This window comes from Corvus hawaiiensis, chromosome 3 (genome assembly GCF_020740725.1).
Source record: "Corvus hawaiiensis isolate bCorHaw1 chromosome 3, bCorHaw1.pri.cur, whole genome shotgun sequence".
NCBI lineage: Eukaryota > Metazoa > Chordata > Aves > Passeriformes > Corvidae > Corvus > Corvus hawaiiensis.
This window is the reverse complement of record NC_063215.1, coordinates 83796724-83817371: the sequence shown is the minus strand read 5'-3', so window position 1 is coordinate 83817371 and position 20648 is coordinate 83796724. Positions and strand designations below refer to the sequence as shown.

At 40.7% G+C, this 20648-nt stretch overlaps 2 protein-coding genes across 5 annotated transcripts in view; both read right to left on the bottom strand.

The window, feature by feature from the left end:
* The window catches only part of SMYD3 (SET and MYND domain containing 3), a 399660-nt gene extending 395172 nt beyond the window's left edge, over window positions 1-4488 (bottom strand). For all 4 annotated transcript variants that reach the window (XM_048299062.1, XM_048299064.1, XM_048299063.1 and 1 more), the window contains exon 1: window positions 4312-4488. In XM_048299062.1, the coding sequence (XP_048155019.1) occupies window positions 4312-4475 (164 nt within the window). In that variant the 5' untranslated portion in view covers window positions 4476-4488. The remainder of the gene's footprint in view (window positions 1-4311) is intronic.
* Window positions 4489-10071: 5583 nt separating this feature from the next.
* TFB2M (transcription factor B2, mitochondrial) lies at window positions 10072-20612 on the bottom strand. The gene is made up of 8 exons (XM_048299282.1): window positions 20280-20612; window positions 19343-19431; window positions 18249-18402; window positions 17695-17843; window positions 16007-16096; window positions 13709-13771; window positions 12346-12497; window positions 10072-10998 (listed from the first exon to the last, which is right to left on the bottom strand). Exons 1-8 carry the CDS (start codon window positions 20572-20574, stop codon window positions 10812-10814), a joined length of 1179 nt encoding a protein of 392 aa, XP_048155239.1. The 5' UTR covers window positions 20575-20612; the 3' UTR covers window positions 10072-10811.
* Window positions 20613-20648: the final 36 nt, after the last annotated feature.

Here is a 20648-nt window from a genome sequence, read left to right as displayed (position 1 = left end):
ATGCTGAAGACACAGGACTGAATGCACAGTTCTGAATGTAAAGGTATTTCCACTTAGCTATTTTTAAATCAGCTAAAATAGAGCAAGGAGCACACAATTGCTGGCCTGTGTTTAGTACCTTGTAATTACCCAACTATTCAGGCAATTTTTGGTTATATTTCCCGTACTCCAATAATGTTTGCTGTCACTTCTAACGTTGTCTATCACCACTCCTAGTTTTAATGCTCTTCAATGCTTTTCCCCTTTCTAAACATGTTTCGAAAACTTGTAGTCATTCAAAAATACATTCATACTTCCTGTTAATCCACTTCCAGAGTCTGAACCTCTGACCTTACCCAAACAAGAAACGCTAATGCCTTTTATTTCATAGTCCATACATAATATTGTTCATTACTTATTCTCATATATTCATTTCCCTTAAAGGCAGAAGTGGTATAGCATTTTGAAGTAGGATGGTGTTACCTCTTTTTTCTACTTTTTCTGAGACTCGGATTCTAGAAACTTTGCTTGCTGCTAAGTATCAACCAGGACTTAAACTTTCTTGCAGTGGGTTCTTGTAACTACAAGGCATCACAGCAATGTTTTGTGAAAAGCAAACATCAAAGGTATAACTTGATGCAGCTGGTGTGGGGTCAGTAACTCTGACCCAGGAAGCAGTGACCGGTCCAGAGAGATGGTCCCGTGAGGAATCATCTTCCCGAGGCCCAGTGTCTTCCCTCAGCTGTACCCAGAGCGCCCTTGCAGAGAAGCTGTCAGCTCTTTAGTGATTGTCAGCTCGTGATTTCAGCTCTTTGCTCTGCAGGGCAGTCTCCAGGCCAGACCAGGAGGAGAGAGACGAGAGACCCGCATAGCAGTTCTGCACGGGGCAGCTTTATTAGTCCATACCCAGCAAAGGGAAGCCAGGGACAAGCTCTCTCTGCTCTCACAGGGGCAGAGGGCTAGATCTTATAGGGATACAGGGAGTGGGTGTCAGAGGGTAAAGGCCAGTGGGTTACAAAGGATCTGCATAGGGTCTCCCAGAGGATTCTGGATCTGTCTTCTTCTCACCATAACTGAAAGTGGCTGCCTTTCCAGGGGGAGTTCTGCTGGGAGGTTAAGCAATCTCCTTATCTCAGCAGGCCTCCCTCCAGGGCAGGGGCTGGGCATACCCCACAAAAACTGACTTTCACTTCATTTTGATTCCCAATCTGTAACAGGCTGGGGATATTCTCAATTCAAAATCTGAAAGTCAGATGAACATTAAAGAGGTATTAAAGCATGAAGGAAGCCATACAGAAAACCTTTAATTAGTAAGAGAAGAATAATCTTTTCTGTGGCTTTCCCCAGGAAATTGTTGGCAAAAGATGCTGGCCATTCAAATTTTGTCAGACTTCCATAAAAGTAAAACCAGCATGTTTCCAGATGACTGACCTGAACACTACAGATACTCTCACAAAAAACGTACCATCATGCAACACATCACGTTCTCCCAAGACACTGCTTCCATAGAAATACACACTGTCAGCACTCTTCTTCATCAAAATTCGTACTTCAGAGCAAATCTTTATTATGTATCCTATTTCAGGACAGTATTTTTTATAATTGCTAACAGAATACCATTCAAACAGCTACACTATCATACTAAACCATCTAGAGCAGAGTATTTTAGCCCAGCCTTGTATAAAAAACATGAACCTCTTCATTAGAAAATACAGGGTTCTGTTTGAATAAGAAGAAATCACAAAAGGGGAGACAATTACAAAAATCTGCCATCTGTCTACAATGTAGACCTAACAACACTGACAAAAAAATTATTGTCACTATAAAAACAGTACCAACAGCCCAGTAAGATAAGGATGGGTTGTTAATCTTTCTACCATTAGATGCATTATGTGTACATAAATACATATATATATATATATATATTTGTCCTTGTATATAAATAATTCAGCACTTTAAATCCACAATAATAGTCACTTTAATTGAGGCAAGACTAAGCAGAACTACTGCACTATCTGAGCTTTCCTCTCTGAAACAGAGCAGCAAACTGACAACAGCCAACCTTCCCCTGCTTTGGTACATCAGACCATTCCTGTAGGAATTTGGCCAAGGTCATAGAGTAAGTCAGCACCATCACAAGCCTGTGACCCCAAATTCTGGCAAGACCATGCTGCCTCTCAGCAGGCAGTCCATAAGGAAGATACTCTGCACTTCATTACCCATCTTCTGGCTCACCCAGCACTTCTCATACAGCCTGAAACTGCATCAAACAACATTCACTACTACAAGCCAAGAGACAAAAAAAAGTATAGAATTACACGTCACAGTGTAAAGCCTCAAACATTAACTACATATATAAAAGAATTGCTAAAACACTAAATCAATGTTAAGAACTAGACTTTTTTAAAATTTGTGTTCCTGTACTGCCACCTAAAGATCAGAGTGAAAAACAGGAAAACCAGTGGACAACGTGAGTTTTATCTGTAGTCCTGGAAATGAGCAGTAATGTTTTTCTGATACCTCACTTTGAACAATGACCACAACAGATTCAACCAGATCAAAACAGATTGATGAAACAGTTCTATTTCACATCATAGTTTAGCAGTACTTCACCATTTGATTAATTTCTATACATTACCAAAGGAAAAAAAAAAAAAACTTGAGCTCTCTGTATGGATGTATATATATCTCCTTTAATTAGATGAATGTCAGCTTGGACAGTCTTGATCTATAAACTCTGTCTAGCCACAGCACATTTTGCAAAGGAAGACGGACTGGTGGAAAAATATTTTTTACTTCCTTATTTACTTAATTAAACTGCTATCACTATTTAGGGGGAAAAAAAAGAAACACGAATTAATAACCTCTCATGATAAACAAGTTGGTAACACCATTATTTTTCCCAACAAAACATGCCCTGGTTACACATCTACATCCGAACACCTCAGATTTACTTTTATTCCACCTGTTGCTGCACTCAGCCTGTCTTCTGAAGTCTCTCTCTCACGACTTCAAGTGGAAAATGTTCAGTCACCACCCCACAGGATTCTGATGTCACAAGTCAGACTTCACAGATAAAACAGCCAGAAATCTTTTGAGTTTGGTGGGGGTTTTTTTTTTTTTTTGGGGGGGGGGGGGGGGGGGGTAGGGGGTGGTTTGAGGAGCTTTTGTTGGGTTTTTGCTTTGGTTGGGATTTTTTTTCAATGTGCTGAAGTAAGATGCAAGCATTGGCTGGGATACATTGACAAATTTTTCTTTGATTAAATGAGGATCACATTCTCGTATCTTTACACAGAAGCTGAGATGCCCTGTAAACTACTGAAGCAAATCACCTGGATTGTTTCAACAAACAAAACTTCAAATATTTTCAAAATAACTCTCTTGCCCACCCCCCCCAAAAAAACCAACCCAAACAAAAATCAAACCAAAGCAAAAACCTAAAAAAGAAAAGTTGGCAGTATCGAATTTTCTCCTGTCTCTCTTCTTCATGTCTTGGCAATTATACAGGGGTTTGGCTTATCTAGCAGTATATTTCAGATATTAATATACAGATGTTCTTCAAACAGCTCCATCACAATCCAGCTTGCTGGCAAACTGCTCAAGGTCAGAAAACAGTTTTGTTTGTTTCCTTTTAAACAAACACAGAAAGTTACTATGTGTTTGTCGGTTTCCACTTGTAACGATTTGCGGGAGGAAGGTAGGCATCCACCTAAGCCACGTCTCAAAACCACGTGCTCCTTACACGGGATAAACCCGGGCCGGCGACAGGAAACTCAAGCACGGCCCGCTGCCTATTTCATGAAGGCTGGTGCCTCCTCAGCTCTGCGAATGCCCAGGGCACGGCTCCCTTTTGCCCCCGCCGGACTTGGGAGCACCCGAGCGGAGGCTGGAGCCTCCCGCCATCGCCGGCCCGGCGGGAAAACGCCGCGGAGCAGCGGCACCGCACCGAGCCACGCCGGCTCTGCCGCCTCCTGCCTGCCCGGGAAACCTCCCCAGGAACTCCCCGCGCCCGGGAAAAGGCGACATCTTCAAAACAGCCATTTAAAAAAAAAAAAGCCCCCAGTTAAAAAGAGCGGCAGGAAGCGGCAAGCCTCGAACCTCAGCCCTGGCAGCACACAGCCGCCGAGACCGGGCACAGCCGGCTCTTCTCCGGAACACGAACCCAAGCCGACCCCACCCCGGCCGGCACAGCCAGCTCCTCTCCAAGCCAGGCCCCCGGCGCAGCCGGCTCCTCTCCGGGCACAGACCCCCAGCCCGCAGGCACAGCGCGGCCCCGCCCCGGCGGAAGGGGCGGCGCTGGCGGCGGCCGCGCGGCTGCGTTCCGGCCGGTACCTGCGCAGGCAGCGCTCGCACACGCTGCCCAGCTGCTGCTTGGTGAGCACGTAGGCGAAGGGCACGTCGCGGTAGAGCAGCTCTCCGGGCCGCACCCTCCGGCGGGAGCGGAGGCCGTTGCCCTTGCCCGGGCTGTGGAACCGCTCCAGCGCCGCCGGCTCCATCCTGCCGCGCGCGCCGCCGCCGGGAGAGGAGAGCGCGGGCCGCCCCCCGCCGCCACGTGACCGGGCGCTGCCGCCGCCATCCTAACTCAGGGCAGGGCTCGGGGGTCCCCGCGGCGGGCGGGAGCTGGGCCCGCGGGATGGAGCCCGGGTTTGGGGCACACGCGTGTCCTGGGCGAGCACAGCACAGCCGCGCTGAGCGGCGTGGGCACAGGGTGACCCTCTGCCTGAAGAGACAGCTAATATATATCACAGAATCCCAGAATGAGTCGGGTTAACAAGAAGGAACCTCAGTGGGTCATCTGGTGGAACCTCCCTGCCCAAGCAGGGGCATCCCAGAGCACATTGCACAGGACTGCATCCAGAGGGATCTTGAATATCTCCAGTCAGGGAGACTCCACAGCCTTTCCGGACAATCTGTTCCAGTGCTCAGTCACTGAACAGTAAAGAAGTTCATGTTCAGGTGGAACTTCCTGTGCATCAGTTTCTGCCTATTGTCTCCTGTCCTATTGCTGGGCACCACCAAGCACAGCCTGGCTCCATCCTCCTGGTACCCTCACTTCGGGTATTTATACACAAAATATTAAACAGTTTGGTTTACAAAGGAAAAGATATGATAATGATTCTGTCAAAAAAACATCCCAAAGTAGGACATTATGAGCTGGCATCTGGATGTATTTCTGGATCTCACTGTGATCTGGATACAAAGCAGTATGACTGGGCCAGTAGCTGCTGGGCACCTAAGATCTGACAGTGTTTCTCACTGAGAATGCACCCCATACGCTAGATTACTTTTTGTCAGAATCTCGAGTTAGAGGGTCCAGATAAATGACAATGGAAAAAGCAAAACACTTGCAGGATTAAGCATTAATCTGAAATTGTGGTGCTCAAAGCCCATGAGATAAGTGCATTCTGTACGGGTTTGCATAACTTCCATTCATTTATGAGATTATACACGTGATGCAGGCTAAATGTCCTGAACTGCAGACTGTATCTGGTTTTCCTTATCCCATCTGTAGAGGGAGGTAGGGCTTGTGTTTTGGAAAGGAGTGTTGACTCGTGCTGTCAAAGAACACTGAGACCTACAAGTTCTGCCAAGCTGCTTTGCATTGCAAAAAAACCCACTCAGTTTTGTTCTCAGTACTGATTATTTCAGTCTGCAATTGTTTCATCCAAGTTACAACAAGATAATCAGGAATGGTAATATGCATATCTAAAATACTGCTATTAGGAAGAACCAAGGTACCTCAAGCCAGAGGATTCTCACAGAAAAATATATTTTGACATTTGCTTAAATGCTGCAATGATGTAATTCATTACCAAAAGAACTGACAGCAATCTAGCTGTTAGTGAAATCATTATGCATGTTACTATGCTTATCTTTAGCTCTTCTAGCAAATTTTTAAAATGTGTTAAATTACTGTGATACTGTGAGATTCTTAAGAATTAACCTTAACAGTTATTAAAATATTAGGCAATTACCTCTGTATTTGGCCTGTAGCTTTACTTCTTCACCTATTAAATATTCTGCATTTCCCTGTCTATGCTGTTTTATTGAGTTTCTAAGTAGGCATCACCCAAAACCTGTACCAAAAACAAGCCCAGTAATAAGAGAAGTTAACATCTATCTCTATGAGTGGCTAAATTTAAGAAATTAATGATCAAACAAAAAACATGAACCTAAAAGCCTACCCATGAACTGCAAAAAGTGCACTTGGGGAAGAGCTAATATAAATAAAAAATACCAGATGCAATTTTCATTATTTTCTCCATTTTTCTTGTCAGGTTTTTTCACTTATATGTCCAGTAACACAACCACCTTGCAAAGTACAAAAACACATCTGAGGGAATGACAGTCTTCTGTCTCACTGATACACAAAATAAAAATCACAACCTTGAAGAACCCAGCTACTCCAGGAAAATCTGAAGTATGAAAAAAGGGACTTCCATCAGCTTGGCATAAGCTGTATAGTAAATAAGCCACAGAAGCCCAAAACTGGCTTTTAGCTGACATTGCATGTCAAGTGATAGGAAAATGTAATTGTAGTAATGGAGATTTTCTGTATAAATAAGCTTTCAAACACAGTATTAAACATTTTAATGCGTGCAGTGTTGGATATTTGGACATCTGTATGAAGGGCCTAGAGAACTGATTCTGGATATATACACCTACAGGTTAGGGATGAATCTGTTTAGGAGGGCCATTCAACAGTCTGAGCAATGGTGATCAATGGAATGCCCAACTTGGATGTTTTTGGAATCATCAGTCTGAATTTTCTCAAAAGCATAATGATGCTAGGGCTATATATTCCACTAAGTGATTATTTAGCCCATGACTGTATTTAGTTGAATTTAATCCCTGTTATCTGTGTGGTGTTTTTATATGACCAAGTCATACACTAAACTAAACAGGTCAGACTTCTCAACAGCTGTTTGAAATGCATGACACATTCTGGAAGCAGCTGTCAAGGAGTGTAATGCAGGCAGTTTTGTAGGAAGTATCACTTAATTGTGGCCAATGCTGCTGAATTAGTCATACGTCCTTACTGCCGGGAGACACCGCAGTGGAGCTTCAGCTCTTCTATCTCAAGACAGCATGTTTTACAACATGAATTTAGAGAAACAACTGCAGTAATAAAATAATTCAAATTCTGCTCCTTACTCATAAATGTGCAATAACCATTCCAAACAACACAGCACAAAATGGATTTTTTGTGGAATCAAAATATGGCTTAAAATACAAAATGTTAAATTTTGGATTGTACAAAACCTGTGTCACTAACAGCAAGAATAGCTATTAAATAGTTAGTTGAAAACTTGCAAGTACAGACAAATCTTCTATGAACACATATCTTTTGAGGATGTCTCTTCACTTTCAATGTGGTAGTGAAAAACTGATTCTAGAATGTTAAATTAAAAATCCCTGCAGAAGCATTTTAAGCACAAATTCATAATGAATTTCACACACAGTAACATAGATTTTATCTGTTGATTTTTTACTGGGAAATTTACAAAACCTTTCTACTTTTATTTGTATCTTCCCTGCCTCAAACACATTTCCTTCAAACATCAGAAGCAAGCTTACGTTTGTCTATTTGGGGTCATATCAATAGGATCAACTACATCAGTGGTTAAAAGACTTACATTATGAGTAATCGACTGTTTCATGGTGTATCTTAACTACCCCTAATTTCCCTTGGGCTTCATGTGCTTGCTGCATGTTGTGTTCTATCAGCTGGGGACAGTCAGTTTGCCTATTTTCAGCAGTGACAAGTTAAACAGCCTACACAAGGAAAGATGGAATAGCTGTTAAACAAGGATATGTGAGTGAATAAACATCTCCCACTGACTTGTCCTTTCTAGAAAAGTTACTTGTTATTTCCATTTTCTCAGTGTTTACAGAAGAAAGGTATGGCTTTGCTAATTAAAGTCATACAAAGCTCAGGTTGGAGTTTTCAATCTGCAGCCGCACAGATTGTGTTCAGGCTGACAAAACAATTAATTCAGCATGCTTCTCAGGAAGCCTCTGTTTCTCCCTATCACATTTGCACATCTTAAACTAACAACATAATCTGTTTCTCAAGTTTTATGCTGGTATTTTCATCAACATTATCATTAGCCTGCAAGGCTGAGCTCTAATTATTAAAATGTCCAGTGCTGAACAGGTTTAGTAGCCAGTACAGACACATTCCACCTTAACAACCTCTTATCACAGCACTTACTGTGTTAATTACTGCAAGGTCACAAACCCTTCTTCTAGATCTAAAGTGAACTGACTATAGAATTCAACTGAACTGACCCAGTAATTCCCAGTGGCAAAAGTTCTCATTAACTGGATCAAGTTTCTGTTTCTGTTTGTTATGATTTTAATATAGGTAAGTAGGAAAAGCTTAGGCAATTGCTAGCACAGTCATAATTTTCGTTCCCAGACAGATGGCACAAATCATGAGGCACATTGGAAAAGATTTAACGTCTCTAAAGTTACAATCAATATGCAAAGTATGATATACTGGTGCTTTAATATGGAATGCCAAAAGCCATTTTTGGGCAGCTCCTCAAAGAAATTGGAAGAGTGGGAGCAACACCTAAAAGTGTTCTACTGGATGGTGCGTCACATGTGGTTCGTATTTCAGAGGTTCATGTATTAAATCAGTCTTGAAGTAAAAAAAAATGCAGTTATGCAAAGGAAAAGAAGACAAGTAGTGCAGCATTGGCTAAAAATCATAACAGAAATGTAGGAGAAGCCTTTATATACAATTTAAAATTTGAAAGTGAAGTGAAAGTTTACATTCAACATTATCTTACAAAAGCTATAATCCTGCAACAGTAGGAATTTCTGAGTGGATAGCACCAATTAATCAAATACATAGACCTACTTAATTTTCACTCCCTGAGTATTTATTCACACCCAGCAGTAATTTTCATTTTTTTTCCATCTTTTCCATGAATAATAAAACTCATTTTTATAATGGCAGGCATTTCTCTCTCCATTTCACATTTGCGATCAGGGCTAAACATTGCTTACACTTAGCCTTAACGGTGCATTTCTGGTGAGCATTAAATCTCATTTCAAGTCTCCTGTTATGCAATATTCCTTCCACTTACAGACTCCTGCTGTTAAGTCTCTGCATTGGCTCATTAAATGCTGCTTTCCAACAGCATCAAAAGAAAACAATTTTCTTTTTTTTCAGTTCATGTTTGAAATGTTATCAGCACGAAGTTGAAGAAATTTATTTAGGCATGGTGCTCTTACATTTCATGTATTGAATACTTCTCCTGGTATGTTGGATGTATAAGACATCTTGCTACAAGAGCAAGGAGTTTTGATTCAGGGTGTGAGGGGACACAAAGTCCCAGAGACACAGCAGTCTCGTAGACCAGTAGATAAAACAGTTATCATCAATGAGACTGAAAAAGGTGGAATTGCTTCCATTAATGCAAGTTTGCCATTCATTGTCAATTTACAATGACTGGCTTTGGAATAGTCAGATGTAAACAGGAATGAAGCCTCAAATCTTGACAACCTACACCAGAACACCAGCAAGGCTCTGAGACAGACTGCAAATTAAGCCTCAGCCTTTCCAGGAGTTTCATCATAACATTAGAAAAGCTTAGCAGCAGCTTCGAGAGAGAGCTGCAGTTCAGCTAGCAGAGTGAGCTGAGGCTGCTCAAAGCCAATTTTTCATCTGTAGCCAGAACTGCTGGAGGAAGACAGAGATGAATGCTTATCACATCTGTACCTCACACTAAGCTTAAGAAATACAAGTCTCTGTTTGCATTGTTTTGGACACTACTGTTATCCACAGCCTGAAAATAGCTCGGCCTTCACCAAAATGGCATTTTATAAACTGGTGCTTTGCTAAAGAAGTGTATTTTTTGCCACAGCTCTTCCCAGAGGATACCATACAGAACACAAAAACAGTACAACCTCTCAGCATTGTTGAACAACAACAAAACAGTTACATGGCACGACAGAAAGAGAAATTAGGAACAGGTTGCCTTATGGAGTATTACAGCTAAAACCAGAATTTTAATAGCATATGGTTTTGAGTAATTTTTTGTACGTGTATTACACATTAAAGAAAGATACTGGCAAAGGTTTCAAGTAAGATGATTTTATTTTTTCAAAACCATTTATACAGCACTGAATATCTGGTGACTTTCAGACCTAAAATAAATCCCTATACAGATGTGGGTGTCTGTGTATTGTGTTATCAACTAGTAGAGGTTGCCCCATTATTTTCAAAAGAAATAACTGCTACAAGTTTTCCTCAGGGATAACACAATCTTTATTTTAAGCAACTCTCAGTTAATGCTTTATCACCCTGTCATTACCTTCTCTTCTATTAACACACCACTATTAATTTATTAGCATTATGTTGACTTTATGCTGCAAATTTAGAAAAGCAGACAATGTAGCAGACACTGGTTGTAAAGACCTTTGTATTTTGTGCATCTGTCAAAAGGGCACTCAAATCATTAAGCACTAAAATACAAACCAGACAAATAATTGTTACTTGGTCTGTTAATTTTTTTCAAATGTTGTAAATATAGAGCAACAGTGTAACAAAAAGTTGCATTGAAGTGTACATCCAAAAGTAACACAAGCTACTAAGCTCCTGCAAAAGTTGCAAAGCTTGTCCATTCCAAATAGGATTGTGAACAAATAACCGTGAATTCATTACTTTCATCCTATGTAGAAGGGCTCTTGTTACTTGCTAAATTTTTCCTGTTTGGACAGGAAATCATCTAGCTAATGGTATCTCCGATTTTATTTAAATCATTTTTTTATCAAAGTAATCTTCCAGAAGAAAAGGTGATCCTCCAAAAGCTTTAAATTTATAAGTTCATGATCCTTGTACTTGCCAAGACTTCATCATGGAACAAGGTTTCAGCGAACATATCAGAGTTTTGCAAAGCCTCGAAAAGACGCTTATAGTCTTCTGGATACAAGTTACACATTGCAGCATTTTTGGGAATTTCTAGTGCTTTCAGTAACGTGTCGCTATTGTCCAAGCTCCATGAACTGAAACAAACAAACAAAATCATAATGGAGCATTTCTTTCTGTGAAAAATTAAAAAGCAGGAAACATTATCTGAAGGTCCACTTCACTCTTTCAAAGCTTCTAGAAGAAGCTAACCTCTTCTTGCAACACAAGTTATTTTCAATCCATACTGCAAGCAGGAAGAAACGTCTGCTATTAAAACACACAAATAGCAAATAAAGCCCCCCAGCACAATACCAAACCACACAAACCTCTTCATTACAGGATAGGTGTTCTCCCTCCCTCATCCATCCCAAATGCCTAAGTCAGTAACAGGCATTACAACGTAAAAAGGGTGTTTCAGTGCTGGAGAAATTAAAGCCAAGGCAGTCGTGAAGAAGGTAACTCAGTATAGCATGAACTAGTGACTTACACCTCCCAGGTATTTTCTTCTATATATAAACAGATGTATCTGCCCTCCTCTCATCTACATCTTAGCTATGAAAGCTATACTTTTATAAATGTGCACATACATTAACTATTTCCCAGACAGGAAAAGACTGAATAAATACACAGAAGATGCATATTAGAAGCCTTCAACTTCCTGGCTGAAGGATCAAGTGGAGATGAGGTACCACTGAGCTTTAAGAAAGAAATCCATTAAGGCTCTTTGCACTTCTCTTTGCTAAGAGAGTTACTGGAATATAGTAGCTTATTTTTTCCCCCTTTCTGGAAATTAACTTTCATATTCATTATCTTCATCAGCAAGAAGCCAATGCTTTCCAGACTGTGAACACTTCCCATTTCTGGAAAACAGAAATCTACTGATCATAAAGGAAAGCAAATAGCTCCAGTGTAATACCAAAACCAGTATTAAAGAAAGTTGCATAATTGGTAAAGTGTAAAGCCTTATTTTTTAATTAGATAACAGCCATTTGAGGACATCCCCATTCCACCTTCTATAACCTTCAGCTTCTTTTCATTAGTGTGACTTTGATGTCTGCTATAAGCTGAATCTCTTTTAATTTAATCAGCTTTTAATTCCTGTTACTGCAAAATGCTTGGTGGCTTTATTCTTGTATCTGTAAAATAAGTGAAAACTTCTTGCAGATACATGACTTAAGCTCCATTGGAGGTACAGGAATTACTGCACATATACATTCTAAATACTTGTCAACCTTCCTGCCAGGAACAGTCCCCAAAATACTGTATTGTGGGTTGCACAAATTAAATCTTCTATTCTACATGTTCACGATTAATTAAGAATTAATTAATTAGTTTTTTTAAAGGCTGTATTTCATCTGCAAATAAATACTGCGTTGGGAGCATATTTAAATATTTTCACGTATTTCCCCAAAGTATAAAAACTGTAATTCTTTCTTACTTACTTTAATCTATCAGTAAGTTTAGACTTAGGTTTAGCAAAAGACTGTTTCACCATGAAAATAAAGGTAGATGCATTTGAGGGCTTCAAGCCTCCTGTAAACAGATTTTGCTGAGGAGTCAGTCGTACCAAACATAAATGGTCATTTGGCACCTGCTGCAAGAAAAACAAAGTCACTGAAAAAAAATCACTTTTTAAGACAGTATCTATCTTAAGCTAAAAGTTATGTTGCCACCAGCAACATTTCTTATTAAAAGTCTTAACAAGATGATTTCATTGGAAGATGAGGCTTCACCTCCCTGTGCCTCCAACAGAAAAGGAAATAGAAAACAAAAGAAACATACTATCACTTGAGGTTTATTTCTATGTTTTAAACTGGACTTTCTTAGTTGAAGTAGACAATACTGGCTTGATGTGAGTTTTCAAGATATTATATGGCCTATAGTATTCCTATGCAAGGTATCAGGTCAACTATCTGCTGTTACATATAAGATGGAATTATGTGAGTGTAACACTAAGACACTATTACAACATGATGATTTTATTAACCTGGGACAAAGTAGAGTCTTCAACTGAAACAAATGTACTTCTGTATTGGCAGCAATAGATATATTGTCCAATAGATCTGATATTTGTACTTCTAAAGCTGTCCTAGTACATCTTGCATGTTGAGACCTGATGGGCCTCTCTACATGGCTTTTCGGTAACACAATTAAGCATATAAGGCACACCCAGTCATATATTACAGAAACATTGCAAACTACACTCAATATAGTACCACAACAGTTTACTGGGGAGCATGAAACTTAAAAATATTAAGTAAACATGCTTTTATATTATCAGTATTAAATAGGGATGTTCTTTTATTATACAAAGGAACATCATTACTTCTCTAAAAGAGAAGTAAGTAACTTTACACAATGTATTCTTGCACTTCTCAGATTTAAGTTTTGAGACTCATGCTTTTCCACAATTAACTTGCGCACGAAATCTACAATAGACATGTGAATAACTATTTTAATCAAAACAGCAGCATACTGATTGTGCTATTAACTGTGTTTTGTTCAAGCAGGTAGATGTGACCATCAGTAACTTTCTCTGAAAAATACTTTACCTATTCATATTCCTTTATGCTATATATTCACTATAATTTTTCCATCACAGACAATAAAGACACTAGTTTATTTCAGTTTCTAAGCTAATAGCAATTCTTCACTTCTGATGAATCTACATGCTGCCTTAAATTTTAATTAGAAAAGTTGCTAAAAAATACATCTGTAAATGCTGCTATAAAGTTACTTTATCCTTTAATTAGAAGTAATTTAGCTGCATCTTCAGAAGAAGAGAACTGTACACAACAATCTTACCACAGTTTTTGGTACTGCCAGTCCCCCATTTTTCAAATTAGTTGCAAATGATGACCAAGGTTCCTATGGGAGGAAGCAAATATATTATGGAATTAAATAAAGTGTTTTGTTAGAATGGATAGACTATTTCAGTTGGAAGGTACCTACAGTGACTATCTAGTCCAACTGCCTGAGCACTTCAGGGCTGGCCAAGTTAAAGCATGTTATAAAGGGCATTGTCCAAATGGTCTCTTAAATGCTCACAGGCTTGGGGCACCAACGACCTCTCTAGGAAGCCTGTTCCAATGTTCCACCACCCTCTCAGCAAAGAAATGCTTGCAAATGTCCAGTCTAAATCTCCCTTGGCACAGCTTTGAACCATTCCCATGTTTCCTATCACTGGATACCAAGCAGAAGAGCTCAGCACCTCCCTCTCCCCTCCCCAGGAAGCTGTGGAGAGCAGTGAGATCACCCCTCAGCCTCCTTTGCTCCAAACTAGACAAGCCCAAAGCCCTCAGCTGCTCCTCATGGGACATTCCTTCTGGTCTTTTCACTGGCTTTGCTGTCCTCTGGGTGCATTCAAGGACCTCCACATCCTTCTTAAAATTGTGGGGCCCAGAACTGCCCAAGTATTCAAGGTGAGGCTGCACCAATGCTGAATTCAGTGGGACAATCACCTTTTCTGACTGGCTGATGATGCCTTTTTGAGGCACCCCAGGATGCAGTTTGCCCTCCTGGCTGCCAGGGCACACCCTGCTGACTCAGACTGAGCTGCTGCCAGCCAGCAGCCCCAGGTGACCAGTGGCCAGCCAGGTGTAGCCCCAATCAGTACAGCCCTCTGAGCTCTGCCTTCAGCCAGTTCTTCACCCAGCACACCCTGAACCCGCTCACCCCACAGCTGGACAGCTTCTCCAGAGAGATGCTGTGAGGGGCAGTATCAAAAGCCTCCCCAGAATGCAGAAAAATTGCATCTACCATCTTCCCTTCATCCACTGAGCAGGTGACCTTATCATAGGAAGGTGTCAGATGAGTTAAATGAGACTTTCCTTTGTGAACCCCTGTTAATTGTGCCTGATTTTACATTGTTCTTCAAATTACTTTAATAGTACCCAGTAGAATTTGGTACTCCATAATGTTTGCAGGTACTGAGGTTAGACTAAAAAGTCTGTAGTTCACTGGATCTTCCCTCACATCCTTCTTTGTGGGGCATGTGGAATAACATTGGCCAGCTTCAGTCAGCAGGGTCCTCCCCAGACTCCCAAGACCTTTGGTACCTGATTGAGAGAGGTCCTGCCATAACTTCACTAGCTCCTCAGGTACTCTGGGATGAATTCCATCAGGCCCCATGGACTTGACAACATTCAGCTGATACAGCTGGTCCCTTACAGTTTCAGCCTCCATAAATGGAAAGTCACTGTTCCCATACTCATGGTCCTTGGCTCAGGGGACCAGGCAGCCCAAGGTCTATCAGTATTATTAAAGACTGAGGCAAAAGAGACATCAAATGCCTCCACTTTTACTTCATCCCGGTTAGTCAGATGACCACCTTCAAAAAGTACTCTTCTTCAACTTCTTAATATCTACCTTAATATATACCTTGTAGTATAAGGTATTTGGAAGACAAAAGACAGTGAAACCTAATTTTAGATTAGCAAAGCATTTAAACTATGAAGGTAGGTTCCTAGAAAAACAGAGCACAAAGATAAATCTGAAAAGCATAAACTAACTGAACGCTGATGGCCATGTGCTCATGGGGAAGTGGGGGGACAACATAAAAAAAATTAAAACTAAATTAAAATTAAAACTAAACCATAGCATGTTTCACAAGGTAAGAATGTACTGACTAGTAGGAGAAGCAGGTATGCATTAAAGCACCAAGACTCAAAAAAATTTCTACTGAACACATCTTAGGAAATCCAAAGCATACATGATGGCAAAATTCACATGATATAACGAAGAGCAGACTATGACAGATTGGAAAGGCAGACTTCTAGTTTCACACAACCACTAGCAGAATGGAAAAGATATATCTGGTGTCTAAATATCTCTTTTTTATCTACCAGATTCCGAGAATAAATGTTTTGGAGTACAGTGGCTTGCAGAGAAAACACTGACATCATAGTGAATATCAGTGTTGCTTAATTGAAAAAGTTTTACACAAAACCTGTTTTGGCTTTTTACCAAAGTTTTCAACAGTTCTCCAAATGATTTAAACATTAGACTAGCTTCCAATTAGTTTACAATGGTAAACCACTATAAACCCTTTTCTAAATGCATGTCCATAGCATTAGGCCATACCAGCTGGTACAAAACTCTTACCTTATGCAGCAGTTCAATTTCATAACCTAGTTGTGCAAGTACAGTAAGTGCTTGATAAATCTTTGACTTCCCAGGCTTTGCTGTTAATATCTAAAAAAATGGCAAAGACTAAGCATTTTTGTTGCACAAAACCAAGACTGTGTCTTTATCTAAGCAAAATCCACAAATATATATAAAACACTAATAAATTCAGTTAAGTCTAAAATTCCAAGGTAAAGTTACACACTGACTCAAATACATGCTGTGTGCTATGTTAGTATATCTTGTCAGAAGACAGGACTAGAAGACATTGTAATATTTGATGTATTTCTTCACAGCAGTTATTTGGATAACTGAACTATGCATGAATCTCCAGCACATATTTTCTGTTCCCTTTTAAGGCAGAAAAGTTTCACACAGAAGAGGAATAAGGATCAGATTTCATATAAAAACTGTAGCTTTGGGAGAGTTACCAGCTTGCACTGATAAAATAAGATTCCCAAGAAGACACACAAGCAGAGTAAGTAAAACATCAGGTGACCTCGCTGAGCATTAAGCAACTTGCATCATCCTGATCAATACTACAAATCAAACAACTCTTAGGGCAAGAAAAAAAGCTTGTGATTATTCCCAAAAACAGCAAGGAAAGAAGTAAATTGTAGCAGGGAGATTTAACTTCTTGTAATAGATTTACACAGCCTTGTCATATGATAAAAAGCCAAAACAACCAACAAAAAGGAGCCAACAATGCCCAGTAAAAGAAGGTTCCAATACCTTTTACTACACAACTCTCATTTAACAGGGTTCACATTATAGTTATTATAACCAGAAAAGCTAAAAAACCAAACATGAAACAGGGACTGCATTAAATGAATAGGCTGCCCTGTATTTAGTAAAAAATCTGACCATTAAATACATACCATACAAGTGGATATTTCAGTGGTGTCAAACCTGTCATTTCACAGAAGAATATGCTTAAGATGTTTAATTTTTACAGTGGGGTGTTAGACACAACACAAGTTGTGTAAGGAGACCTGGAAGTCCTTGTCTGCTTCAAGTAATTAAAGGTTTATGGTTTACGGCTCTGTAAGAAACCTCCCAGTTTCACGGAGGAGGAAAAAAGGCATCCTTGAAGTATAAGTACAGTTCCAGAGCTTTGGGACAGCATAAATTAGGAACATGTAATCCAGAAAGGGCTCTGCACCTTAGTGTACAGAGCATTAATAAAAAGGAGTGCAAATCATTATATTTTTCCTCAGTTCTTTTCAGTACTGCATACAAAACAACTCAAGAGGACAAGTGCATCTCACTGTATTGGTATTTAGGGACTTGGTATCCTCACTTGTGTTTTTGAGTTTTGAATTCAGTCTTCGTTAACTATTACCTGCAACCAGTAAACAAACTTGTTGCAAAAGCATGGTACAGAATTTAATCACCTCACAATTTACAATGGAAAGCAGCTAGTCTGTTGCTGCATATGCTTCTCAAGGACCAGTCTTCACATTTATAAAATCTGTGGTTATATGACAACAGAATGTTTCTTAACAATGCTATCACTGCATAAAGTGAACAAGTACGAAACTGACAATACTTTAAAATTCTGGTAAAAAAAAAAATTCATTATCAAAAACATTAAGTATACAATATAAATGGGTTTGTGTTCTGTGAAGCACTACACCTTCATTACCTGTAAAATGCCTTGCACGTACCGTATACTCTTTTTCACTTATAAAGAGGTTGAGTTCTATTCTTCCGTATCTGTATATGGAACTGCATTCATACATGGCGAAAAGAAGTCTCCAAAGTCTGTTTCTTTCCAATTGTTGCGGTACAATTCCAAAAATTTTCAAAGGAACATCTGTTTCAACAGTGTGTAAAAGTATCTTTAAAATTCTGCACTACGTATTAGACATTCTCATTAATTCTAATGTCTAAACTACAAACAATTAAGAGAAGAAAGTCTGTGACCTCATGTTGTTCAAGAATTAAGACAATTCAAGCCTTAGTCAAAGCTAAGCCCAGCTTGCATTAGACTAAACCTTTAACAGACAAGCAAATACTTAATTATTTGATATTGCCACAGAGGGTTTTCCTGAAGCTATCACGAGTCTTAAGTAAAGCTGAAATGTAGAAAACAGTATCCATTAATCCAGCACGTGTATTAAACAGAACATACACCTCAAGCAAATCCCAAAGATGTTGCCAAACTGCCTATGCACCCTTCAAACACGCGTTTGTAACATGTGGGATCATAAACATATACCTGCCCTCCAAGGAACTGCTACTACACCCATGGTTTCAAAAAGTTTGTCAGAAGACACAGCAGGTGGTTTCAATGTTCCCTTTGTCAAAGGATCCATTCTGAAGAAGTCACCGTGAATCACCTTTAACTGCCCATCCAGGCTATTCTCTAGGGACTGAATAAAAATAACTTTAGTTGAACAAATCTGGATATAGTAACTGGTTTTGCAAAACACCCAACCCAAACAAAAAATGCATTCAAGCACTACCTAAAATTGTTACCCAGTCAACAGAAGTCAAACCTCAGAGCTGCTTCTTACAGCTGATAAAAAGAATAGCTTCTTTCTTTCAGCTGATAAAATAACTGCCCCTTCCCTGTACAGGGCATTTTGACATTTTTTTGTGCTATTCAACTTGAGCTTTAAACCACATTCTTGAAAGAGTACGATGTTCTACAACGTTTTAAAACAAACAAACAACTATACTCCACTAAGCAAACCACTTATTTTAACAATTTAAAACTAGAATTCTTCATATCTGTGGAGACAATGCCTTTTATACATATTTTAAGTCACGTGAGAGTCATTGGTTCCAAACCAGCAATGTAATGCAAACCTTCTACAGCAACTTCTGCAGCTCTGTGTCTGACCCCCTCTGAATCCATGCAAAGCCCAGGAGAGCAGGAGAGGACAACACATGTAAGTGTCAATTGCAGGAAAACAGATTAAACAACACTGTGAGATAATCAGAATAACTAAGACTATTTTTACAGATTTCTTAAAGCTTCATACAGAACTCTTGCTTAAACATAAACATCAACAATGACTCAGATTAGTTTCAAATTTATGCATGAAATTTTATTTATGCATAGGAAGACTATGTATGAACTTGAATTCCTACATACACAAAATGCCAAATCAATTAATTAAAAAATACTCTGCATTTGCAATGTACAATACCAACCTACTTACTGTTAGTAGGCATTATTTCACATGTTGCAAGTAACAATCACTGCCTAATTCCTTTTTGATCCAATAATTACACAACAATTTAAGTTAATTTCTCATTTTCCCTTTAACTACGTTTTAGAAACGTGCAACTGAATCAAAAGTATACCTTTAAGTCTGTAAGAAAATCTGAGTTACTTTCCAGAGCTACCACTCTAAAACCTGCATCAAGCAGAGTTCGAGTCAAAATCCCAGGACCTGAAGTAGAAAAATTTTAAAAAAAGAAAAAAAATTAAAAAGTGCATTTTTGTTTCTAAGTGATTTCCTTTAGTGATTTTCCCAACACAACACTTTGGACATACCACCTTCAGCAGGAGACAGCTTGTGTTTGTTTAAATACACTTCAAAACAAGAGTTAGAGAAATGATTTACAGGCAGCCTGCGTGAGATTGCTCACTGAATTACACTAAGCATAGCATTACAATTAGATACTCAGCAGCACTGGAGATAACATGTCAAATATTTCTACTACTTTTTCTTCTGCCAACTGAAACATACCGTGAAATCTTACCCTCATTATCTTTAAAAAACATTCTGCATATAACATAAACATATAAAACCTCCAAACCATTAGGTAACTGAAGAGGACTTACTATAGCCCATAATCTTGGGTGTGTTTTCACTGATAAAATTCGCCTACAAAATTACAGTATTACCTGACAGAAAACTACATCTCTGGTCACTCTACGGGAAAGTTTTATCACGAGTGACTCAAGCCTCCAGACTGCACCCTCATTCATTCCCCAAGCTCTGCATAAATGGACCCCCCAGGCACACCCCGCTGCCCACACCCAGATTTCCTGGGAAGGTGCCGGGGAGCGGGTCCGGGACAGCCCCAAGCCGGGATTCCGGCCGGGGCAGCACCGGAACGCAACGCAGCTGCCACCCCCGCCCGAAATCCCGGGAGAAGCAGGGCCCCGGCCCCTCCCCACAGCAGCCCCAGCCCTTCGCGGGGCCGAGGTGCCAGCACCGCCGGTGGCGAGGGCGGCAGCTCGGACTGACCGCCCAAGGTCACTGGGGCGCGCTGGAGCCTCGGGGCAGCTCACCAGGCGCGAACTCGAGCAGGAGGGGCTGGGGGCCGGGGCCGGCTCCGCGCTGCAGGCAGCGCCACACGGTGCGCGCCAGCTGCGGGCAGGCGATGAAGCGGCGGACCACGAGGCTGCTCCGCTGCTCCTTACGCACCAGCCGCTTCTCCTTCGCCGGCTCCGCTACCCGCAGGGCCGGGTACTGCCGCCCTGCCGTCACCCAGCACGGCGACAGCCCGCAGAGCAGCGCCCGCAGCCCCGCTGCCAGGAGGCGGCCGCAGCCCGCGGCGCCCAGCGGGGCCCGGCCCGCCAGCATCGCCGCGCCGCCCGCGCCGCGCTCCCAGCTCCGGCAGCGTGAGCGCCGCGGCAACCGGGCCGTCACTTCCTGCT